This window comes from Rattus norvegicus, chromosome X (assembly GCF_036323735.1).
Source record: "Rattus norvegicus strain BN/NHsdMcwi chromosome X, GRCr8, whole genome shotgun sequence".
NCBI lineage: Eukaryota > Metazoa > Chordata > Mammalia > Rodentia > Muridae > Rattus > Rattus norvegicus.
The window spans coordinates 25,293,613-25,320,185 of NC_086039.1; the positions used below are offsets into that span (position 1 = coordinate 25,293,613).

A 26,573-nucleotide genomic window follows, 5' to 3' on the forward strand; every position below is an offset into this window, starting at 1 on the left:
TCTAGGTAAACTAACTGGAGGTCAACCTGGTCTTTATAGTGAGTTCCAGGCCAGTCAAGGCTACATAGTGAGATCCTGTCTCAAAAAACAAAAATTAAATTAAACAAACAAAACAGTAAGAAACTGGGTTGAAGAGATAGCTTGACAACTAAGAGTATTTGTTGCTCTTGCATAGGGCCTTGTCTCAGTTCCCAGCACTAATATGGTGGTTTACAATCATCTGTAACTCCTGTTTCAGAGGATCTGACACCTGGTTCTGATATCACTTGGCACTAGGCTAAGAGGTACATCTCTATCCTCTGGAGAGATGAATACTTAAGTGTCTCCACGTAAGAATGTGGTTCATTTTTTGTGTTGAGGTGCCCGCTTACAAACCTTCTTTCACTTGGGATTCACTGTGTTTATTTAGACAACATGTACTTATTTATACTGTACTCTTGCCTGCTATTGCCTGTTGGCAGCATTTGAAGACATGACCATGGCCTGCAGAATTTAGGATGTGAAACATTTAAAGAAAGGAACATATTTGACCGGCAGGGGAACACATACACTTTGGACACACATACCCAGGAAGCAAATTGATGTTTTATTTGAAATAAATTGATGACTACACAAGTATTGTGTGCAACTGGGAAATTTCTTCGAGGAGTCTCCTGACAGATGTTGCAAATTTCAGAGCTCATATTTCAGACATTTTGACCAGCCTGTCTAGAAGCATGCTGGGCATTCAGCTTACTCTGAACTTTCAATGCCCTGATCTCAATGAGGAACGTAAACACACCAAGGAGTGACAGGGTGGTTGTCAGGAGCCCTATTGGAAAAACAGGGGTGTTGTGTTTCTTTATCAGGGCTTCTTTCTTAACTGGAAAGGTTGGTGGAAAGTCAAGGGTGCTTTTGCCATAGAGGTCTACCACATGATTCCAGGTCACTGAAATAATGGTACAAAGGCTACTGATGATCAGAATTAAGACAGAGCACTTGTAGCAAACTATCTGAATGTATGGTAATGAGGCTTTGGTAAAGCTGACCCTAATGGCTGCTGAGATGAAAACCAGGACAACAGGCTTTATTAACGTTGCCAGCAATACGAGGTTCTGCGAGTACTGAAATTCAGGTGAAATGGTCCAGGTCGAGTTGATAGAGCTGTGCATCAGAATTCTGGTTGCCGACCCAGAGATGTTAAATTCCTGATGGTAATAAGCCTCCCACAGTCCGATGTACACAAACTGGACAACCTTACTGTTGAATTCCCAGAGGCGCCAGTATTTGCTTCTTGCAAGGATTATGCCAAGGCCCGAAGATAAAAGGCTGCAGAGGAAGCCAGTCAATATGAAGATCCATTCCTTCAACCCTGCAAATCTGAAGATGAGACAGGACAATTATCGACTCAAGTAGGAACATAAAGTGTGAAAAACAGAATGAGTCATGGTTTCTCAAGTATGAAGTATTCATTCTTGCCTCTGATGTCTCGAAGTTTGTGTTTAAATGATCTAAATATTATAGATAAGAATATAGGAAGAACTAGAGAAACAGTTCAGTGGTAAAGCGTGTACTGTTCTTACAGAGGATGCAATTTCAGTTTCCAACATTTACACTGGGTGACTTACAATTGCTTATAACTCTGAGTGATCTGATGGCCTTTTCTGCCTCCACAAGGACCTGTACTTGTATGCACATATCCACAGACATATCTACACAGACATAGGGATACATAATCTAAAGTAAATCTTTTTAGAGAAGGAACAAAAGAAATCCATGATTGTAACAGGAGTAGCCATTATAAGATTCTTAAAATTATTTTATTATTTACCTGTACATATGTCTGTGAACCACATCCATGCCTGGTGCCCCACTTTTGTGTGGAGGCCAGAAAAGGGCATTGGATCCCCTGGAACTGGAGTTATAGATAGATGTAAGCTACGGTGTAGGTACTGAGAGGGGAACAGGTGTCTTCTGGAAGAGCCAATGCTCTTCTTATTCACTGAGTCATCTCTCCAGCCCGATATAATATATTTTAGACAACAATTTGGCAATACCTTTCACAAGTTGAAATGTTCACATTTGTTTACTCAGAATTTTATTTCTTGCAATTAATAGTAAGAGACAAGAGTTTAACAATATCTTATATAAAGTGATATTTATTTCAGTACAGTTTCCAAAACAGAAAAAAATTAATAATGTAAATCAGTAAGTAAAGCAGAAAATGCACAGTTTAATTGTGACTTCTCTAGTATGGTAAGTGGAATATTATACGACTATTATAGAGAGTTGATAAATATATATGATCTTGAAAAAGACAAGCAACATGAAAAAAAAATGGAATGCCCAATTGTGTCCAAAGAAAACATAACATCTTTAAATAGCCAAGGAAGGAGGAACATAAAACTTGCACAAAAATTAGAAACTCTAAGCAAATCAATTGGTGGAGTAGCCATGAACATTCCTGTTTGCACATTTCCCTAAAATGTGTACGTTTCTAAAGAAATGTATGCATGATGCTTTATAGTTTAAACAAGAGTGAGCAAAACCTTAAGCTTCTATTTGAAAGTGACTGGGAGATACAGCTTGGTGTAGTGATGACCTAACTATCATGTATGATGCACTGAGGTCACAAAACTAAACTCTGGATGTAGAAGATGAGGAATCATAAATATGTCCATTTTGTAGCCTTTCTTACTCAACATAATTGGCTTTATTTAGGTGCAACATATAAAGTATATTGAGGTATTTTGGCTGAGCAAATATTTTCTTTGATACAAAAACTTACACTCCTCATTAACACTGTGAAGCAACTATGTTAATCATTTGTCAACTCAAATCTTTGGATGTAGCAATAATGAAAATGAGAAAAATCCCACTGAGGAATCCCACTGATTCATTAAGCCAAAAGTAAGGAAGCATAGTCCTTTAGCTATTAGGCATGTGGATCATGTCATTGTCATTGCCTATGCAAAAGATGTGAGGGGCCTACATACTGGATCTCCTAGCCAGGAAACCTTCCTTGTTGGCTCCCCACTACTCCACAGTCTCTGGGGAATGTGCTTCCTAACTAGGATAATACACAAACTGCACTACTTGGGAAGTTACATCAGCAAGATGGGGATGCAACTGATGGTGGCTTAAATAATACCCTGCTCACAATCTTTTCGTTGGCAATGCCATTCTGAGGCAGTGGACTGCAGGTTTTGAAGCACAATTGGAAACCAGTGGAGAATGCTGTCATGCAAGATAAATGAGCTAACTTGGCAGAATTTTGTGTCTGGAGTCTTGGAAGCTTGACTACCCTACGTTCTCCTACAATGGACCTTGAGAGCTTGTTTGGAGGTTCTAGCAGGGGAGCGCAGCTACTCGTATACCCTTGACCGAAGACCGGTCCTCCTCTATTCGGGGAAGGTCGTCCTCTTCGACCGAGCGCGCAGCTTCGGGAGGGACGCACATGGAGCGGTGAGGGAGGAAGGGGACACCCGCCTAGCCAGCCAGATCAGCCGAATCAACCCTGGCGATCAATGGGGTGACAGATGTCGCAGCCAGATCGCCCTCACATCCTTGGCAGAATTTTGTGATCCCCATGTCTGAAAACCAAAAGTGGAGGCCCAAATTTCTTAATGATCCAATTTAGGAAGCCTCCATATAACTTATTTTTAAATTTTTACCTTTTTGTTTTGTAGGTGAAGTGATCCATTTGGAAGATGACAGATTTACAAATTCACTACACCGTAGCAGGAAATGTTAACCACAGATGGACAGACTCACAAGAAGAGTGGAAGTACCTTGAATAAAAGAAGTACTGTTAGGCAGATATTTCAGTTCAGATCAAGGGCTGGCTGATAGGCTCTCACAAACTTTGCCTTCCTAGCCTAAGCTGTGATTATCTTGAGAGTCATTTAAACACTTCAGGGACATTAGCCCATCTGATTTTCCTGATCCTCCAATGATACCCACGCTATTATCACCCCCATTTTATAGCTAGGAACAACACAGAGACGTTAATTTGTATACTCAACTTCAAGAAACTACCCGTGTAGTTGTAGATGTAATGGCAGCATAGCCTCCAGAGCCCTCATAGATACACAGGCATTTAAGGTATTCAGACGGACACCTAATCATGTGTCATTGGGTCTCTCTAGCTTTAGGACCCTATGAAATTGAGAGTGGATGATTAAAAATTACATGGAAAGTATAAAATACTTACTTCTTTGCCTCTTCTATTAAGTCCAAATGTTGGTGACTGCCAACTATAAGAAATAACTGTAAACATTCTTTTGTTTCCATGGCTACTAGAGCTTAGATGGCAGATTCTGAGCAATGAATACATTCCAAAATACATGAATCTACTGTTTAATATATCTTTAATAAATTGATCAGTCTTTGTAAAAAAAGAAATTTATTTTTGAAGTCATGAATCAAATAGCTACTATAATTTATGAGACCCATAAAAAATGCATAAGAAACAAATCCTAGGTAGGTGAAATGGTGGAGTGAATAAAGGCATTTGCCCTAATCTTGATAATCAGGAACCCACATGACAGAAAGAAGGAACTGATTCCACAAAGTGGCCCTGGGTTGGTAAAATCATTCAGTAGGTAAAAGTGCTTCTCAAATCCTGATGACCTGAGTTCTATCCCTTACATAAAAGTAGAAAGAGAACCAACTGTAAAAAGTAGCCTTCTGACTTCCATATGCATGCTGCAGCATGTGCATACCCTTACATAATTATTATTTCCTTAAAAAAGAAATCCCACAGTGCATAGAAATATGTTTGTAGGCCTGTTAGCTCTGCCACAGGGCACAGCTGCTTGGGGAGGCAGAAAGCAGGAGTTTGATTCTATTTATCCCACGTGGCTGCAGGCGCAGTTACTGGGCTATGGGGAAGCACAGACTGAGACCTGGGAAGGCCAGAACTGGTTCCGGGGTCCCTGGGGCTGTGACAAGGCCCGGGCGGTGGAGTTCTCAGACTCTTGGACATCCAGGTACAGCTGGAGTAGTGGGAGAGCACAGAATGGAGTCAGGGGCCCTCATGCTGGGGACAGCACTTAGCCTGGGGAGCTGAGGGGAGGTGGGAAGGGGAGATCCAGCTTGTCCCAGCAGGGATGATGTCCTTGTCTGGCAGATTCAGGCTTGGTGGCTGTTGTACCTGGGAGCAGAGACTGGCTTTCTACTGGAGATTAGGGTGTGTCTTTGTAGGTGAAGGCCTTCTTCATGGCTTTCCACAGCAGATCTTGATGAAAAGAGACAGTTCATGGTTCTAAACAGTCATGGCGGAAAATGGATATGTAAAACCATACCCCACTTTTCAGGGCAGGCTTGAGATTAAATACCATTTACAGGGAGGAATGTCTGGGAAGGGAAGCTTATTGGCTAAGCCCTCCAGGCCTCTAGGTACCTCATTAGCATTGAGAACTCTGTTTTGAGCATACATGCCCAATGGACATGTTTCCTTTTCTTTCTTTTTTTATTGGTTATTTTATTTATATACATTTCAAATGTTATCCCTTTTCCCAGTTTCCCCTCCACAAACCCCCTATCCCATCTCCCTTTCCCCTGCTCCTCTGAGAGTGCTCCCCCACCCACCTACCCACTCCCACCTCATTGCCCTGACATTCCCCTATACTGGGGCATCAAGCCTTCACAGGACCAAGGGCCTCTCCTCCCATTGATGCCAGACAAGGCCATCTTCTGCTACATATGCAGCTGGAGCCATGGGTCTGTCCATGTGTACTCTTTGGTTGGTGCTTTAGTCCCTGGGAGCTCTGGGGGTCCTGGTTCTTCCTATGGATTGCATAAGCAGCTCCTTCCTTCAGTCCTTTCTCTAACTCCACCATTGGGGTCCCCATGCTCAATCCAATGGTTGGCTATGTGCATCTGCATCTGTATTCGTCAGGCTCTGGCAGAGCTTCTCAGGACAGCTATATCAGGCTCCCTTCAGCATGTACTTCTTGGCATCAGCAATAGTGATTGGGTTTGGTGTCTGTATATGGGATGGACCCCCAGGGTGGGGCAGGCTCTGGATGGCCTTTCCTTTAGTCTATGCTCATACTTTGCCCCTGTATTTCCTTTAGACATGAGCAATTCTGGGTTAAAAATCTGGAGATGACTGGGGGTCTTGGATATGGTCTCTACAGGTTCTCCTCCTCTTTGTTGAGCATTTCAGCTAATCTCATCCCTGTTGGGTCTTGGAAGCCTCTTGCTTTCCTGGCATCTGGGACTTTCTGGTGGCTAACCCCAGCTTTCCATCCCCCATTGCTACATACCTCTGTTCAATTTCCTGACCCTCTGTATATCATCCCTGTCTCCTCCAAATCCTGATCCTGCCCCCCCTTTTCCACCTCCCCCTCCTCTCTTCCTCCCAAGTCCCTCCCATCTTCTACCTCCTGAATTTTGTTCCCACTTCTAACAAGGACTGAAGCATCCATACTTTGATCTTCCTTCTTCTTGAGCTTCATGTGATCTATAAATTGTATCCTGGGTATTCCAAGCTTTTGGGCTAATATTCACTTATAATTAAGTATACCATGTGTGTTCTTTTGTGATTGGGTTTCCTCACTTGAGATGATATTTTTCTAGTTCCATCCATTTGCATATGAATTTCATGAAGTCACTGTTTTTGATCGCTCCATTGTGTAGATGTACCACATTTTCTGTATCCATTCCTCTGTTGAAGGGCAACTGGGTTCTTTCCAGCTTCTGGCTATTATAAATAATGCTGCTATGAACATAGTAGAGCATGTGTCCATGTTATATGTTGGAACATCTTTTGGGTATATGCCCAGGAGTAGTATAGCTGGGTCCTCAGGTAGTAAGGACATGTTTCTTTTATCAAGAAGCATGGCACCTGTTCTAAGTCAGGAGTCTGGCAGGGAGCTGGGAGTTGCCTAAGACTCAAGTGTATGCTATGCCCACTGAGTCTCCAGGTCTCAACCTGCTTTACCTTACCAAACTTCCTGGCATGGTTTTCCACCCCATAGATGTCCTGCTATAAAAGTCAAATATCTTTACTGAAAAAAATCAGGCCAACCTGGGTATCCTGAATTCTTTGAGACACAAAAACCATGGTTTGATATTGATAGTTTATAGCTCTTAATGTGATCTGAGAATTTTTGTTGTTGTTGCTGCAAACATAAATCTCTATCTTCTCCTTTTGAATTTTATTTTCAATGTGGCTGTGACCTGGTTATGCTAAGGATTTTATGTACATACAATTTTGGTTTTTCTTATATACAAAATTCGAGAAACTCCCATACTGTAGGAGGCACAGAGGTATTTGTGCTTCAAGGGAACCTAAAACGTTAATGGCACAGAGTTGTTCCTTCAAGGGAAGGAATGTAATACCTGTTATCTGGGAAGATTGAGCATGACTGTGCTCACTAAATTGGTGACCTTTGCTCTATCTCTGTGGCTAGAGATTTTTCTGGCACTATATTGTCTCCCAGACACTTATCCTAAATTTGTTTTTCTCAGTCAGTCTATGGACTCTATCTTTATGGACTTTACAAAGAGTTTTGATGTAGTCACATGTGACCTATATTTAGCTTACTTTGTTCCTCAAAGAGATTTATGTATGCCTTGTTGTATGCTCAGGATCAAGTTAATTATCACTGAAATCATGTTCACCAAATTATGGTGTGCTTAAATATATCTAAAATAAAGCACTTGAGGTCAGACTCCAGGAGTTTGGAACAAAACTGGTTACTGAATCATGTGGAACTGAACTGCCTTCTTGCTTCCAAAAGGCCTGTCAAGGTCACAGAGAACTCTGCATTACATTGTAAGCACACAGTCAAAATGACGCAGAGATGTAAATGAGCAGAGAGGTTACAGCAAATGTGGCTTCCTTTCTTATGCTTCCCTTCTTTTCCCTTATTATTTTATGTGTAGCATAATTTCCAAAGAAGAAAAGCTACACATGTTAAGCATACATCTCAATGAATCATCACACATTATGTACCCCCATTGTGTACATGGAGGTCAATATGTACCCCCATTGTGTACATGGAGGTCAATATGTACCCCCATTGTGTACATGGAGGTCAATATGTACCCCCATTGTGTACATGGAGGTCAATATGTACCCCCATTGTGTACATGGAGGTCAATATGTACCCCCATTGTGTACATGGAGGTCAATATGTACCCCCATTGTGTACATGGAGGTCAATATGTACCCCCATTGTGTACATGGAGGTCAATATGTACCCCCATTGTGTACATGGAGGTCAATATGTACCCCCATTGTGTACATGGAGGTCAATATGTACCCCCATTGTGTACATGGAGGTCAATATGTACCCCCATTGTGTACATTGAGGTCAATAGTCACAGACTATTCCTGTTAGTGGTTGGAGGGGCTGATAACTGGTAAAGCAAATGCCTTTCATTCACAAGTCTTTAAATTTAATTCCCAACACTCAAACTAAACAATAACAACTATGAAACACGAGGAAAAAGCACCTTACCAAACCCAACTACTTTCCTACAAGCTATTCTAGTAGCCCTGTGTGTACCTTCACAGGAAAGTCAAAGTAATGGTCCCGAAAATAGATCAGAGGGGTGAATGACATTCAGAAACAAGACACAGATCCTTTTCAATTCCTGTGAAAGAAGCAAGAAATTTTTGAAGACCTGGTGAAGGATCTGGCTTTCTTTCAGTTATATATGCTTGTAATCGAGGACTATCCAAATTATAGGCAACAAAGCAAGGACACTTAAGAACATGTAATTATTTCTAAAATCTCCACCAAAAAGAGCTTTCTCTCACACAAGTCAGATCTCAAAGCTCAAAGTCTAAAGGGTTTTGAGATATTTCAATGGAGTACCTGATGGGTTTTGTACTATAAAGGTACATTTGTAATTCATTTTGTCATAAGTATCTGCCCATACATTCTGTTAATGATTTTTTAAAGTTAATTCCCAGCTTAGCTAGTGTCTGTTGGAATGCAGGATTGACACAAGCAAACACTAACCAAATTCAGCATCCTTTGAATGAATCCAGCAGTTCAGATTGATGGTAGTTAGAAGTAAAAATGATAAGGAGAAAGCATAAACAGCATGACTCTCAAGAATGAGCCTGACCATCTGACCATCTGGAATTAAATAAAACTAATGGTTGGGTATACTTGCAAGGTATTTTTTTCTTAAGTAAATAACTTGAAGTTGGAAGGCACATTTTTCAGCCACATCTTTTGAGGAATGATGATTTACCTTTAATCTGGGCCGTACCTTCTGCTGGCAGCCTATGTAAAGGGCATGGAGAAGGAAGCTTACTCTTTGCTTACCCTTATTCTTTCTCTCTTCCTTCATACACACACACACACACACACACACACACACACACACACACACACGTAAATACAGGATCTGCAGGGTAAAATATATTAAAATAAAAAAATTTTTGTAAAGGTATTATTTCTAAAAAGAAAAAGCCCCGACATGACATTATGAGACAAGGAATCTCCAAAAATGCCATTGAATTTCTTTTGTGTTAGTCATCTACTCTTCTGGGCATACACTTAAGCATGATTGTGATGCTTTTTATATACTTGGCCCACAGAGTGGCACTGTTTGAAGGTGTGGCCTTGTTGAAGTAGGTGTGTCACTGTGGGCATGGGCTTTAAAACCCTATCCCTAGCTGTCTGGAATTGAGTCTTCCACTAGCAGCCTTCAGATGAAGATGTTGAACTCTCAGCTCTGCCTGTACCATGCCTGCCTGGATGCTGCCATATTCCTACCTTGATGATAATGGACTGAACCTCTAAACCTGTAAGCCAACCCCAATTAAATGTTGTCCTTATGAAACTTGCATTAGTCATGGTGTCTGTTCACAGCATTAAAACCTTAATTAAGACAATGGCTTATATACCTACTTAAACTCCACTGGAGGTATTTTTGTTTGTTTTGTTTTTGTTTTTTGCTTTTTCGTTTTTGAAAGCCATGTCAATATTTGGAGACAATGTCTTGTTTAGGCATTGAAGCCTATGTACACCTCTCAGTGTAGGGACTCCATCTGTCTTGAACCTGTCAGGCCATGAACATGCTACCATAATCTCTTCTCTATGAGTTCCTCTCTCTCTCTCTCTCTCTCTCTCTGTGTGTGTGTGTGTGTGTGTGTGTGTGCACTGGTGTTTAGAAAGCCTTGTTTCTTTGATGACCTCCATTTCTTCTGACTTTTACACTCCTTTTACCTCCTCTTCCACAGGGTTCCCTGAGCCCTGAAACATATTATCTGAAAAGAATTTTTAAAATACAAATAATTTTATGTAAACAATGACTGTAATTTTTGAAAAATCTGCATTTCAAGAGTCTGTCAGTTGATTTTGGGCCAGAAGGCTGAAGACTTGCCGCTCACATGTTGGTAACAGGGGACTGTGCTAGTGGAGATTTGTCTCTACAACCTCTCAGTTCTAGAAGCCGTGTTAGACTTCCTATGTGTATAGATATTTGGTCATTCAAAGATTTCTGACATGGTTGAAGACTGGTAGTCTTGTAGACAACCCAAGCTGTTTAGCATTGAGAAGGATAATACATTTGAAAGGTGGTTTTTCAGATAGCACACGATCTCAAACCAGGATATAAGTCAGGTATAGACTTTTAGTCTTTTAGGATAGATGACAAGGTGCTTTAGTTAATGGACAAAATTGATGGACTGGGTGTTGAGTGTATCGTATGTTTTATAAATTGTAGCACGGTAATAATTGTACTCAATTTATATATAAGTGAAAAGGCCTTTTAACTGGACAAAAAGGGGGAAATGTTGTGGTTTGCCCTGAAGTTATCTGTATTTTGATGCTAATTCCACTGCCCCAAGGATGGCTGCCTAGTCACGTACTCAGGAATCAGTGACTTCACCAGAACCTTCTCTCCATTTAATTTGTAAAATACAGGTGAGGGCAGGTACAGGATAGAAGAGGCCTGCTATTGGACGAGAAGGAAGGATGGGCGGGAGAAAAGTTTGAAGGAAGAGGAGCCTGGAACAGAAGGAGGAAGAGACGGAAGGGACAGGGAGAGTAACTGGTAGACAACATGGAAGGTGACGTTAAGATTCCGCTCTGTATTTACAGGTTGTTATGAATGTTCTTAAGGGATGGATGTGTACAAGGCTTTGTATGTTTAGGTGGGCAATTATATCTTATCAATTGGGTCAGATTATTGTGTTGTGTGTTCTTTCATGTGTAGATTTAAGTGTAATGGAGGGTGTGGCGGCTGGTCTGGGCCACCACGGAGTTGGGATGTGTGTTTCTGGCCTGGAAACATGGCTTGTGAACTAGATTGGTAGAGAGAGTGCTGACAGCTCAGAGAGACAGGCCTTTGGCAGTGTGATATGGGATGGAGCAAAGCGGGTGAGAGGCTTTGCTGACTGAGAATTAAGATATCCAGCAGATATCTTGGGGCACCACAGTGCCAGACCTAGAGTGGGTAAAAGACAGCTTTTTAGTTTTTATATTTTTACAACGACAGAAATTGTTTTTAACATTGAGTATGTCATTCACATCCTCTGACAAAAATCATTGGTCTTTATCAAAAGCAGTACCCATATTCCATATTATTTTGTTTTGATTTAGTATACTAATCTTTTTGCCTCAGTAAATGAAAAAGTAGGGACACTTATAAATGATAGAAAGAATCTCAGACAACTAAGCTTGGGTATCCTTTCCTTTTCAAGAATGTTAATTTTTGTTTTTAACAAAACATATACAAACAACAAAAACAAACCCAGCAGGCTGTGTTTATGTATTTGCGCAGACATGCATATGGAACAATAATAGTCAAAGAAAAAGAGGCTATCAGCTTGACAGTGTGTGGTGGAGATATGGGAAATTCTAGGGGGAGGAAGGAGAGGGGGGAAAAGCAATGCAAATATTTAATGAAATATAATTAATATTGAAAATAGATTCTTCTCTCATACGATAGATCCTGTTTGCAGTTCTCCCTCTCTTTCACTCCTTGCAGCCCCTCCCTCCTCTGGATCCACTCCCTCTTTGTCTCCCATCAAAAAAGAGCAAGCAGGCCTCCAAGAGACAACAACCAAATGTGACAAAACAAAATACAATAAGACAAAGCAGAATCCCTCACATCGACTCTGGTCAGGGCAGTCCAACAGGAGGTAAAAATATTCCCAAAAGCAAGCAAAAGAGAGTTACACCTGTTCCACCAAGCTAATAGACACAACTTGTAAGGAGAGGACTTGGTGCAGACCCATGCAGGCCCTGTGTTTGCTGCTTCAGTCTCTGTGAGCCCCTATACACCCTGCTTAGTTGATTCAGTGGTCCATGTATTATTCTTGCCCTCAGACTCCTACAATCTTTTCTCCCCCTCTTCCAAGGGGTTCCCCAAGCTCCAAAGGGAGGGACCAAACAGTGACTTCTGGTGTAGCCTCTTCTCATAACGTCTGGCTGTAGGTCTCTGATCTTTCTCCATCTCTTGCCAGAAGAAGCCTCGAGATGACTGGACAAGGTACCAATTTTTAAGTATGTCAGAATAATCATTAGGAATTATTTCATTTTTTAGATCTGTCATGTTTAGTTCTACTCTGTGTCTCTGGGCTATCTAACCTCTGGTTCTTAGCCACATAAGCAGTGTAGGGAATGGACTCTCTTGTGGAATAGGCCTCAAGTTAAATCATACTTGGTTGGTTGTAGGCTTATATTTTTTTAAAACCTACTTTAATAAGTGTACTTAAATTCTTTAAGCTTGCTTCAACCCCACCACCCACCAGAGGCCTACGTGTTCGAGGCTCTTCCCCACTTTCTCTTCTCTCAGTTTCAGTGTATCTGGTTTTATGTGCTTCCCCACCCTCAGAGCTTTGTAATGCTAGACACCCACCCCGGGGGAGGTGCGGGATAAGCACAGTCAAACTTCCCACATCCTACTTCCCTGTGGCTGAGGGGAGGAAGGACAGCACAGTAACCCTACATCGGTTGGCAGATAGCCAGGTCCCTGTTCATCCCCACCTGGGGCTTTGAAGGGCAGGTCCCCCCCCCCATCACTGGGCATCAGGATTGGGGTCCGGTGAGGAAAGCCATTAGTCTCTGGAAATGGGGCTGCCCTCTCGACTGTCATGCTTAATGTGTGTTCATGTGGAACCTGGCACTAAACCATTCCTAGACAACCTGCTTCTGGGTCGGGGTTTCATGCATAGCAAAGGAGCTCCTGGCTGCGATCTACTGAAAATCAGCCCTAGAAAAGGATGAAACAAAACAAAATGCATGAGCGTGTGCACATGCACACACACACACACACATACTCAAACCAAAAATAAAACACAAAACACCCAAACAACCAGAACTGATACTTTAAGCAGCACATGGTCAGAAAAGCATAGAGTAAGAATGATTATGCATGCTGCTTCTGAGATAGTAGGAAATGCCCATCCCATCAGAGTCTTGGCAACAAGTAGCTACATGAAGAACATAATTAAATTTGTGGATGAAGGTAAGAGATTTAAGCCATGGAAACATGGGCTAGTGTATTCTCAGCTTGCATATACCTAGAAGTTGATGCCCTTTGCTGCCCAGGGAATCAGGCAAGTTAGACAACCAGGCTTGACATGGTGTACTCTCTTTGCTGTTATTCTGAGACAAGGTCTAATGTAGGCCACTGTCCTCAGACTCATTGAGTAGCCAAGACTGGCCTTTAACTCTTGTTCACTCTGCCTCTGCCTATGGGAAAATGGGTATTATGGTGCAGCTTATAGAACAATGCTTTGAAAAGAATAAACATTAACCCTTGAATTAAAGTACTGTGCTGCTTCTGAGGTTCCAAGATGAGCCAGGTGGGGGATAACACACTGCTCAGACCATACCCATCAGACAAGGTACTTTGTGCTTAGCAAACATCAGATTCAACAGATTAACTGTATTTTAGACCCACTCCTACTACTACAACCCCTCAAAGAACCCTATGTTTCTAGTTTTATGTGCCAAATAAGGTAAGAGAGAAAGCTGTGGGAGTTAAGCCAGATTGCAAGAGATCACTAGAATGGACAGGCCATGGCCATGAGGGAGACTAAAAAGATCAGAAAGGTTGCTCAGAAAGTGGTAGTACAAACGACAATGTCATTAGTTTAAAAATAGCATTATAGCAAGTATGTTAATGCACTTAAGATTTTAATCTTTGAGTACACTCAACATGTATGTTGTTCATTTTAGTTGTGTTTTTAACCACTAGGAAACCATTTATATTCCTAAACATTATTACCATTGATTTTTGCTGGGTCACAGAATTATGACAGATGTGATAAGTGGTCACACTGTTGACATAGAAAGGACAAAATACACAGCAGCCTGCATCAAGCTAAATCACAAGAGTTTTATCTACCATGCCCCTTAGGGATGTTTGGTATCAGTATATAGAAGGAACAACTGTGCTGTGGGTCCAGCTATGCTGGAGTTGCAGGTGTCGCTACTGTGCCTGGCTTAGGATATTTTCTAGAGGAGTGCTACTATTTGAACTCAGGGACCATGGTTATATCCCTTTTCTGTGGACTACATGCCCAGCCAGCGCTGTTATTTTTATTCTTTTTACAAGGCTATACTGTGGTAAATAAAGACATTCTTCTTTCATTTGAAGAGACACTATTTATTTTGTTAAGGTCAAGCAAGAGGATCTGTTGATAAGTGGTAAGCATCAAGCATCAATGTGCATATTTGCCAGGGTAGAGTTCAGGGTAAAGTCACAAAAGCTGACCACAGGCAAGGTCAGTATATGTACAGAGAGTTCCATAGCTGTGCCCATGCCCACGCCTTTGCATGCCAAGGACCAACCATTAGCACCAGATTGTTTCTTATGCAGTAATATCACAATTCATAGACATATGTATATGGACTCTCTGGAATTCTTGGATCCCTGCTAATCAGACATGGAACAGGCAAGCAGGGAATGGATAGGAAGGTCATAATTGTTATGTGTTTCATTACAAGCATGCTTGAGCACTACGTACTGTTTCCCATAACAATCTTGAAGCAACATGAAAAGGCAGGTTACAGACAAACAAAGTTCCATTACTCACATGTTATACACATCATTAAAATGTCCACAACACTGTATTTGGGGATAAAGAACCACAGGTAAATAGCTTGGTGTAAATTAAAAACAAAATAGTCTGCAATTCCTTGGAAAGTTTGTGGAGAGCCAGCATCATGTTTTCTGACATGATCCACATTCACAGCAAGGGATGACGAACTGGAAGGAGGAAGAGGCTGCAGTGGCAGATCAGGGACTTCAAAAGGTAGACGTAGCTTCATTTAATAGGAATTAATAGGAATCGACACTTTTGCAAGATCTCCTTTTGACTAACAGTGATACGCATTCAACCATGCCATCCATGGTCTGCAGTACAGAAGCTCGCCCATCTTGACTCAGCTGTTTGGAGGACACTGTCATCTTCACCAGAGCTTATGCTGTCAATATCTGTTCCTCTGGCTCAAGAAGCATGGATTCTGGTCCTTTAAGACAACTCTGTGTGGGAGTGTGAACACATGCACATACACATGGATGTAAGTATGCATGTGTATTTTGGAAAAGGTGTGGCTACTGCTTAGAGAGGGAAATCTTTGTATCTGCTGCAATCTCTGGGGAAAATATGAATTAAATGATCCCTTGATAGAACAAAGACTAGTGATGCCTACATATCAAGTCACCAGGAGGACTTGCTCATCACTCACCATGCATTTAGTTACATAAACAGCATTTGAACTACACCAAATCTACAAACACTTAACATAAGCTATACACGCCACTGGTAACTGAACATTTTTCATGTGTTTATCTGCCATACATATATCCTCTTTGGTGAAGTGTCTAGTCAAGTCTTTTGCCCACTTTTTTTTCAAACCATTCCTACTATTGGGTGTTGGAAGTTCTTTATACAGATCCTTTATCAGATGTATGAAGCCATGAAGTAGGATATGCTGCTAAACCCAGAAATTAGGAAGTAGAGGCAAGAGGACCAGGAGTTCAAGGTCACTGGACTACATAGGGAGTTTGAAGCCAATCTGGGTTAGACTCTTCTAAAACAAATAGCAAACACAAAAGGAGCAACAAGTCAGACACCATTTACAAATGTCTTTTCCCGATCTCTGTCCTGTCAACTGGAAACCAACAGGATGGCATTGTAGCTTTAATGAGTAACACTCTATTTGTCAAGGACAAAACTCTGTTTCAAATGTAAGCACTAGTCACTGCACAGGACCTCTGACCATTGGATGGAATCTTAAGTCTTAAGGTACGTGGCATGTGGCCCATGGTAACAGATAAAAAAAGAGATAAACCACTGATTATCATTAAAGATCATGCATTATTAATGATCATGTACACAAATTAGTGTTCTGGGGAAGGAAACTTCAAAATATTTCATTGGTCTCAGGAAATAAAGAGCAAGCAATAACACTGTTAGTAGACACACTTTTGACCAATTAATATCACTTGGGTAGAAATTATTTAAGATGTGGCAAGAAGGATACTAGCTATATGGGGTGTTTCAAAATATGCACACAATTTATGTGATCATTTTAATCTTGGAATGAATGAATTCAATATGTAGGTTGTTCATTTTAAAGTTAGTTTTTAACTACTAGGAAACTGTTCATGTTTTTCACACATCAATAAATTATCATCACTGATTTTTACTGGGTCAGAGAATGTCATGATGACAGAATGATGAATGCTCACATTGTTAAATGAATAAGGACAGAAAACACAGCAGCCCATGCCTGGCTAAATGACAAGGGTCTTTCCTCTCATGCACCATAGGGATGTATTTGGCATCTATACAAGGAAGGAACAATGGTGCCACTGCTGTGAAGGAGTGCTAGGGAACCCTTGTTGACTAGCAAAACCTGGCATTTTCTGACATCACATGTGATACGAGAAACTATGTTCAGCAAACCAACAGAAATGAAAATCATAAATAAAGCATCACATACTAGCAGGACATTATTGCTTTTTTACTAGCCTTGTGGCTCCAGAGTGTGAGTCTCCAGAGATGGGCAAATAGGCTTGGGTTCACTCTTGTAGTCCTAGGCATTAATCTCCAAGGCTCTGTGTCTGCCTTCTGCAGGAATGGGTCGCTCATTTGCTTCTCTCAGGCTGCAGGCTGTCAAACAAACACTTGAGCTGTTCTTCACCCAGGTGGATTTTATCTTCCAGCTCTCGCTGCTCAATGATGAGGGCTGACTTCATCTTCACGAAGTGCTCATAGTCAGCCAGGTTCTCCTCGCTGAGGTAGGTGGCCAGGATGTCGAACACAATGCGCTCACGACGGTCCAGGTTCTCTTTAAGCTCCTTCGCATCCTCATGCTGCTGAGTTAGGACTCTCTGTTTCTCCAACAGTGACTGCTATTGAGGGAGAGGGAAACAGAAAGTCCAGTTGAGGCAGGACTGAAGCAGAGACTAGCTAAACCCTTAAAAGCACTGCAGCTTTTGGAGACTTATCTCATAGATATCCATGGAAACGTTGAAGTCACATGGGATCCCCATAGGAATGACTAGGATGTGGTCTACATGTAACTGTGACTAGCTTCTCTACAGTTCTTCCTTCCCTGCTCCTCCCAAAAGCCACTCATAGGTCATCTCGGTTTCCTTTCTCTGACTGTGCCATCTTCTTCCCATTTGCCTTAAAATCAGGGACTAGCAACTACAAAATTCTGACATGCTTCAAAGGGGTAAAGGATTTTGGGTGCCTGTTAGTCCCAAAATTGAAAAGGAGGAATACTATAAAAAAGGTGAGCCTGGGGATACAGGCTTGTAATATCAGCTGTTCAGGAGGCTGGGCAGAAAGCAAAAATAATATTGAGGCTATAACTCTGTGGTAGAGAGTTTTCCTAGTCTAAGTGAGACCATGTGTAAAATCTGTAGAATGAGAGGGAGAAGAGGAGAGGGAGAAGGATGTGCAGACACACACATACATGCACGCAAACATTGATTCTGGAGGTACTACAAAGACAAAGAAAGGACCAGAAAAGCAAGATACAGAAGACAGAATTGCTGGGAGGTTTGTAATGGAACAGCCCTTAACTTCTTACAGTGTCCTGCTTGGGGTTAAGGGACAGGCAACCATGTCTCTAACACATAAAATTCACAATCACTGCTTAAGTTCAAACACAATAGAATCCCTACCAATTCCAAGATGAAAGAAGCTAAGAAAAGAAAGAGATGAATGCATTCAATGTCTTCACATGGAGACTCGGAGAAAGAGGTCAGGAAAGAGGGGCTATTACCTGTTACTGAATGTGGCCTGAACCAGAAACTCTCTTTGGCATGCCCACAACCATACAAACTTTAGAGAGCACTTTGCTTTCTCCGGCTCAAATCAAATAAGATATTTTCATGGAAAGAGGCCCAGTAAGGCCTACTTATTCCAGTCAGAAGATAAGCAGACATTAACTGGGTCTATAAATGTGTTTCAGGCTGTTGAAACCACATAGGTTCATGAAGGTTTCTGAGATAGTGGTAGGAGAGTATGGTAGGTATTTCCTTAATAACAATGTTAAATTCCACAGTATGTAAAGAATGTAGAGTTTGACTAAAATATAACCTATGAAATAAAGCCAGCAAGGAAGATACTTTTCTTTTGAGTACAAGAAAACTGAGGGTACACATGGTGGTTCATGCTTATAATGCTCTTGATTCCCTGCATCTCCTTAGCTTGTTCTGTCATTTGAAAGGAAACCAAGAGAATGGGCCTCAGATGTATCAGAGTATCATACTCTAGATAGATAGTACGCAGGCCATGCAGATAGTATGAGGCTTCTAAGAGCTGACTTTCTTAACACTTTAAGCACAGCCTCTCTGAAAGGATTCTCATCACTTCCCATTTCCCAGACAGATGTGCTTGCATGTACCCGATCTCCAGGAGAAGGACTGTCATCTAAATTATTAAGGGCATTTTCCACACGGGCCAGGCGTCCTGACAGTGACAGCAGGAGGTTCACCACTTTGTCCAGGTCTCCAATGAACATCCGGAACTTGTCAAACTCATTGGGCTTGCAGACATCTTTCACAATGGCTTCCACTTCATCCCCGAGAGCATTGTTGGCTTGGATGTCCTCCAGCAGACTCTCACGTGCTTCTCGGAGCACCTGCAGCTTGCGGCTGATACTGTCGATGAGCTCTTGCTGTAGGGCACAGGGAGGCATGGGGACACTTGTTAGGATGATCCCAATCTGGTGTTCAAAGTAAGTGTAGCCAAATTACATATAGCTTGGGCAGAATTTAGCCAGATTGGGTGTGTTAGTCTTTGCATAATCAAATAATAACAGGAGCGGTGTATAAAACCAGTGGGAAGAGAAGGCCTCCTGGTTAAATATAAGCTTCCTTGTTTATATGAGCCAAAGAGGTAGCTCAGCAGATAAAGGTGCTGGTTGCCAAGTCTGATGACTTGAGTTCCATTCTCACACCAACTGACTAACTTCCATACATGTGCTATGGTATGTGGATGCACCCCCCTACACACACACACACACACACACACACACACACACACACACACACACACATATAAAAAGAAATTGTTTGTACTTACTGAATATATAAACCCTGATGCGCATATATAAATATATTAAAAAACAAAAAGAGGGCTGGTGTATAGGTCAGTGATAAAGTATTTGCCTAGTATCTAAGAGGTCTTGGGTTCCAGGCTCAGCACCATTAAAATAAATAAATGATCTGGGCAGTGGCGGCACACACCTTTATCACAACACTGACAGTTAATCTTGTCACCTTGACTAGACTGAAAACTTGTTAGCAGAGTCATGAAGCACAGGTCAGAATGTGTATAGAAGGATGTTTTCAAAGACTATTAGATCTTGAAGCTCTGACGTAAGTAGTGTTTTTATCCATCTACCATTTCAGAATTAGAAAAAAACTATTGGGAGGTAGTGGAACTGTGAAATGTGGAGCCTGGTTGCAGGACTGACACAATGGGCATGATCTGAGGCGCTGCATCTTGTTCTTCCTGTTGCTATTTTGTTCTACACCCTAGCTGTGATGAGCTGAACAGCTCTGCTCCACCATGTCATACTACTATGGGAGTATTCAGTCTATGAAACCACGGTTAACAAGATATTGTCCTTCTCTAAAGTGGTCTGTCAAGTACCTCATCAAAAAAAAAAAAAGAAAAAAAAAGGTGAAAGCAACATGTAAGGGAATGTCCGTGACGTTCTGAGACATCTTTCCGTGCAATTTACTGCCTTTGATCTGACCAGATGTTACAATGGAAAATTTTATGTACCAGAAACCATTTCAAGTTTGATTTCTTTTTTGCAGTGCTGGGGATATAACTTTGGGCCTTATTCATCCTAGGCACACATCACTAAAATATACAGACCTATGATTTTAACCATTTTAAGTGTGTGGTAATGTGGATTTAGCCACCACCAGGCATTGTTTTTGAACCCCATCTTCTTCAGACGGACCAGTAAACAATAACACTATAGCCCACCTGCTACAAAAGCAATTTAAAGCAGTGGTTCTCACCCTATGGGTTGTGACTCCTTTGGGTGGGTAGAATAACTTTTCACAAGTGTTGCCTAAGACCATTAGAAAACACAGATATTTACATTATGATTCCTAACAGTAGTAAAACTATAGTTATGAGTATCAATGAAAATAATTTTATGGTTGAAGGTCACCACAGCATGAGGAACTGTATGAAGGGTAGCGGTTAGGAAGGTTGATAAGCACTGATTGAAAGGATGTTTTACTGTTATTTTTATTTTTGTGCGTAGTCCTGGGAATCAAACCCAGGACCTATTACATGTTAGTCATGTACTCTGTCACTGAGCTATATCCCTAACCTTAAAGCAATAATTTTATTTCTGGTGTTTTATTGTTATTGTTGTTGAGATAGTCTTTCTATAAAGTTCAGGGTGGCCTACAATTTATGGTCCTCCTGTTTCAGCCTCAATGCTAGGATCATAGGTGTACCCAGAATCCATTGTATATGTATATGATGTGCATGTATGTATGTAAAGGTCAGAGACTGACATGAGTGTCATTCTTGATTGTCATTTTATTGAAGCAGGGTCTCTCTCACTTGAAACCAGACAATAACAAATTGGTTATTCTATGTTGTTGGCTTGATCTGTGGAGTCCGTCTTTGTCTCCTAAACACTGGAATTATAGGCAGACTGCCACACCTATTTTATATATATATATATATATATATATATATATATATATATATACACATATATATATACACACATATATATATATATATGTGTTATTAATTCCAATCATTATGTTTCCATAGCAAGCATTTTACCCAAGATCCATCTCTCTAGTTATCAAGCATTGATTTTCAAAGAGCAAAAGTAAAAATAAAATGTGGAGCTGGATATAATTGTTCATGTCTGTCTAGCACTGAGGTGGCTGAGGCAGAAGACTATAAGAGATTTAAGACCACCCTGGGCTACATTTGATGTGCCAGGCCAGACAAGGCTATGTAGTAAGACTGTGTCTCAAAAACTAAAGTAAATATACCAAATACAAATATGTGTTCAACACACACAAAGAACCCTACCCCTCATGTACATAAACTTTTTTGTTTTAATTAAAAGAAGGATTGGGATATAATTCATGGGTAGAATACTTTCATCCCAAGAATGAGGTGAATGAATAGGCAAATTAATCTTTACTATCTAAAAATGTAAACCTGGCTGGGTGTGTTGTTGCAGGTATGTAATCTCAGAACCCAGGAGGCTGAAGCAGGAGGACAACAAGTCCAGCCTAGACTACATAACAAGTTATAGGTGAGCCTGAGCTATATAACATGAGTCTGTGTCCAAAAATAAATAAATAAAACATAAAAAATGTTCAAACTGTGATTCACTTATACTCAAAGTAATTGCTTCTAGTGACATGGTATTCTAGCACCTGGTGCCTTTCAGAGCAAACAGGTAGAACACTATACAGACAAGGTGGGTGAGACAATTTTTTTAAACTGTTTTTTGGGGGTGTCATTTATGAGACAGACTTGCTATGTAGGCCTGGATGGTACACAAGCTGGCTATGTATCCCAGAATGACCCTGAACCTGTGCTAATCCTTTCCCCTCTTCTTCTTGAATGCTAGGATTATAGATATGTGCCACCACATCCGGATTTTTAAAGATATCTTGATATACTTTGTAGGGTACTGTGTTAGAGAATGAATCCAGGGCCTAATATATGCTGGGTAAGCATTCTCCCAATGGGCTATGTACTTGTCCAGGGTATGCACTTCTAAATGCATTGCAGTACAAAATAATAAGGTTTAACTGTAAAGAAAGTAGTTCTTTTTATGTACAGTGTGGCCTAAATTAAAATGCTTCAAATTTCGTGACTTCTGTTTTATGAGGTCAACAACTGAAGATGTTGATGTTTTTAAAAATATGGACATGCAACTAGAGTAAAATACATAATGCTCTAATTCAAGGTCTTTTGAGAGACCAAACACCCACCTCTATACTTAATTCCCAGAATACAAAACTGTATCATTCTTTACACTGAAATGATTTTTAGTGTATAAATAGTTCATGACACTTCCTGACATTCTCAACATAATTAAGATCAATCTATACTATGTTTCAAATTACCAGGTTGGCAGCAATAGAAGTAACACTGTCCTTGCAGTGACTGCCATGGGTGCCACATAATAAGATCCTGAATTAATTTCCAACCTTCTTTCCTACTTCGAAAAGCTGAAGCCTTATCTTCTGCTGCTTCGCCCAAACACCACTAAGCTCTTCCCACAGGGCATCTACACCTTCTTCACTTTTCTCTCACATAGCACTCATTTTTGGGGCTTGAGCTCTGACATTGCTCTGGGTCTCTACAATCTGGCACTTATTTCTTTCTATTTACTCATCCTGTTCCAAATGTCTGATACCTGATGTAGAATAACAAGGGTTGGCAAACTTTTCCCATTAGGGGTTAGAGAGGAAATACTTTATTCCTTGTAGGTTACATGGTTAGTGATAGTTAATATGTAAACAAATGAACATAACTATGTTTTCAATAAAACCTATTTCCAAAAGCAGGCAGTTAGACATCTTTTTGTTGTTGTTTTTGTTGTTGGTGGTGGCCTTATGTAATTCCTATGAGAACATAGGGTCCCTTACAGAGGGCTCCTTTCTCTAGTCTGCCTACAGTTGGATCCTCAAGGGTTTTGTAGAAGGATTAGAACAGAATTAAGCATGAACACAGCTTATTCATGCCCGTTTCTTCCATGAAAAGCAAGCACAAATGCCCTCAGAGATGCTATACATCTGTGCTGAGGTGACAAATGAGTGATCCTGCTACCTTTCAGTGACCCAGCATACAATTCTGAGGAAAGGGTTGTTTGTTTTTATTTTATTTTTTGAAGAAGTATCTCACTGTAAAGCCCAGGCTGGCTGAAACTTGTCACTCTCCTGACTGAGATTACAGGCATTAGTCACCATGCTCAGAGAATTTTGTTTGTATAAAGGCAGATTTTACTATTTCTCCCAGGCTGGTCCAGAACTCCTGGCCTTAAATGATTCTCTTGCCTCAGCTACCTTAATAGCTGTGAGTTGGAACTATTGACTTGACATCAGATTTGTGCTTCTTTCTTACCTTCTTAATGGAAAGGTCATGATCCAAGTCACCTGCTGAATACTCCTCAGGCTCCTGTAGGTCCTTCATCTTGATAAGCAGTTCTGCCTTGGGGGCTGATGTGCTATAATAGGTAGAATTTGTGGCCAAGGACACAACCCCTGGCATACCTGGGTCCTGTTTCCTGGGTGAAGAGGCCAAAATTTTAATTTTAATCAGCTGTGACACAGGCACACTTTTGGACCTAGTACCTAGGTTGTAACAAATGGCACTGAGAGAAGGACAAGAGCTAGGGAAATGAGAAAAGAAAGTTGAGCCCAAAATATTTTAAGAAACAAAATAAAAAACTTTCTCCACTTATACTCACAAGAGTCATAGACTGTTATTCATTGCTGCCATTGTTTTTCAGTAATAAGTTAGAAACTTTAAACCTTCCATACTGGGCAAATACTCTCATGCCCAGTTGCCTCCAACCCATGCTACAGGGTTTTAATTTTTAAAAATGTGTGTGTGTGTGTGTGTGTGTGTGTGTGTGTGTGTGTGTGTGTGTGTGTGTTGGGCCATCCTATGCTCTGCTGAATCTTGAAAAGAACCTTCGGGTTCCATATACTAGATACCAACTGCATGCCCCCCAGATATAGCAAAGAAAAATGTCTTTACACACTGTCACATGTCTCCTGCAGAAAGTGAAATTGCTTTTCTTATCCTATCAGTAATTTCAATTACATCCAAGGCCTTACGCGTTCTAGGTAAGTACTTTAACCTCTGAGGTGCATGCTCAGCCCTAGGTAGCGGAAATTTAAACACACAAAATCCATCTCGAATGAAAGAAAATGCTGTTCAATATAGCATTCTTCGACTAGAGGCAGACTTTGTAATGTGCTTTAAAAGTAGGTGAAAGGCAGGTAGACAAAAGACACACAGATTAAATATATGTAAAGATTACGTGATAGCTGTACAGACCAACCTAAGATAAACAGCCACGTGTAGTAGCACACATGTGCAACGTCAGCTCTCAGGAATCTAAGGCAGGAAGGCTTTAAGTTCAAGGTCAGTCCAGTCTACTTGTCTCGAAACAAAATAAAATGGGTGTGGCTTATAACTTAGTGATGACAAATTTACTTAGTATATAAGAGGACCAGGGTTCTATTTCAATATTATCAAGAAGGGGGTGAAAGGGAGATAGGCAGGTGTGGTGGTAGATCCTAAAAATCTAGCACTCAGGAAGCTGAGTTTAAGGGAGCCCAAACTTCTTAGAGAGACCCTACTTCAAAAACAAATGAATGGACAGGCACATGATATGCATGTTAAATACAGAGAGTAGATGATGGACACAAGATGGGTGACAGGGTAGACAGCCTCATATCAGCAGAGGGGCTGCCTCATGCACTATAAGATCTTTAGTAGTCTTTAGTAGTCTTTCCACTAGATGGCAGGAATGCCCTGTTCTCCAGTATGACAGACAAAACTGGAGAGAGATTGTGTGTACTGCCAGAATCATGTCAGCTGTTAAGTTAAGGACATTAGCTGGTGCGGTGGGCATCATCTTGCCTCTGCTAAAATCCAGGTATGGTAATTTTAAATCTTATCAAACAGTGAAAAATTCCGAGGACCCCCCAAGGCAAACCATCACCTCTCTGCAGAAGCAGTCATGAATATGAACACACCACTAAGTCTCTACTTTCACTTCTAAGCCTGTAAGATAGGGACTGAGAAACAAGCCACTATGGTGTATGCCATCTACTTACTTGTCCTCTGTGACTCTGGGTGAGGGGACTTTGGGGAGCAGCTTCCTCCGTTGCTGAGCTTCCTCTAGGAGGTACTCATCTTTGGGGAAAATTCCCTCCATCAGATCCATGGTAGTTTTGATTTTCACGCTGGGGTCCAGGATGTCAGCCAAAGACTTGTCCTTTCCCACAATCTCTCTGGCTAATTCTTCAGACTTCAAGTCGTCCACGGTCTTCTCCTTGGCCTTCCCATAGTTGAGTGAGGGAGGAGAGGAACAGCTATCTCTGACAGGAGGTGCAGGGGTGCTAGGTGGCTGGGGCTCTGGAGGGCGGGCTCTATGAGGGGTTTCCACCTCCTGTCGTGTGTACACACAAAAGCGCGAGTAGCACTGCTCTGATGTACTCAGTGTCTTGATCTGGTCCTTCTCCAGCCCACTGGGCAGTGCGGGCAGCTCGGCTGGGCAAGCGAGACTCTGGCGGCTTTCCTTCTCAGGCTGGCTTTCTGAGTGCACAATTTTTATGGGCACCATCTTCACAGTGGTGTTGTTGTCCATCACCCGCTCAATTCTGCAAAGACAAGGGCTGTCCTCTGAAATCTTGACATGCACAGATTTCCACCCACGATTCACACAGGGATCCCACAACACAAAGACCCACTGTCAACCAGCCAAATAGAAAGACAAGGCAGAGGTTGGAAATTGTCCTCATCTGACCTCTCACATGGTTTCTGGATACCAGCAGTCCAACTCAAACTCTGCCACACAGCTATAGGCACTGGACGAAGAGATCCTGAATGACATGAGACCTGTTTAATATTCATTTTTGTTTTCTTATGAAAATGGGCATTGAACTCCCAAGGGCTTGTACTGGGAAGACAAATGCTCTATGGTCTGAGCTATGGCTACACTCCTTGATTTCTTGTTTTTATTCTGAGGGCAATACAAGTGCATCAAGCACTATTTATTCATTTTCCCTTTGTAGAAAAAAATTATCAGTAGACAGAATTACCAGAAATCTACAAGTAGGTTGTTGCATACTAGAGGTGCCTGGGTGTTCCTCCATGGCCCTAAAAAACGTATTAAGAGTTGCTGTGTTTAGAATTATTGTGCAGCACCTCCACCTATAGGTTCCACTCTAGGGTTTTGTCATGTGTTTCATGTGTCTCTCACATATTGATACCTAAAGCCACCTCTGAGAGATACCATGCGTTATACTGGGAACTCAACTGGAAAATGCCTCCATCAGATTGGCCTATAGGCAAGTTTGGAGCATTTTCATGATTAATGATTGATGTGGGGGTT

At 41.3% G+C, this 26,573-nt stretch overlaps 2 protein-coding genes across 10 annotated transcripts in view; both read right to left on the minus strand.

Annotated features, from left to right (window-relative positions):
- Positions 1-565: 565 nt before the first annotated feature.
- On the minus strand, positions 566-5,491 carry Samt2l3 (spermatogenesis associated multipass transmembrane protein 2 like 3). Its single transcript, XM_006256821.5, has 3 exons — positions 4,193-5,491; positions 3,654-3,770; positions 566-1,359 (listed from the first exon to the last, which is right to left on the minus strand). Exons 2-3 carry the CDS (start codon positions 3,680-3,682, stop codon positions 687-689), a joined length of 702 nt encoding a protein of 233 aa, XP_006256883.1. The 5' UTR covers positions 3,683-3,770; positions 4,193-5,491; the 3' UTR covers positions 566-686.
- A 9,059-nt stretch (positions 5,492-14,550) lies between these two features.
- Positions 14,551-26,573, minus strand: part of Shroom2 (shroom family member 2) — a 172,032-nt gene continuing 160,009 nt past the window's right edge. For all 9 annotated transcript variants that reach the window (XM_006256817.4, XM_006256816.5, XM_008773126.4 and 6 more), the window contains 4 exons: positions 25,294-25,839; positions 23,567-23,729; positions 18,834-19,106; positions 14,551-17,328 (listed from right to left, as the gene is read on the minus strand). In XM_006256817.4, coding sequence (XP_006256879.1) covers positions 17,062-17,328; positions 18,834-19,106; positions 23,567-23,729; positions 25,294-25,839 — 1,249 coding nt within the window. In that variant the 3' untranslated portion in view covers positions 14,551-17,061. The remainder of the gene's footprint in view (positions 17,329-18,833; positions 19,107-23,566; positions 23,730-25,293; positions 25,840-26,573) is intronic.

Excerpts from the sequence above, each read along its gene's own strand:
- Samt2l3 (XM_006256821.5), bottom strand. The coding sequence starts at position 3,682 with ATGGATCACTTCACCTACAAAACAAAAAG. Across the intron at positions 1,360-3,653 it reads TTCACCTACAAAACAAAAAG|ATTTGCAGGGTTGAAGGAAT; the intron begins GTAAAAATTTAA and ends TCTCATCTTCAG.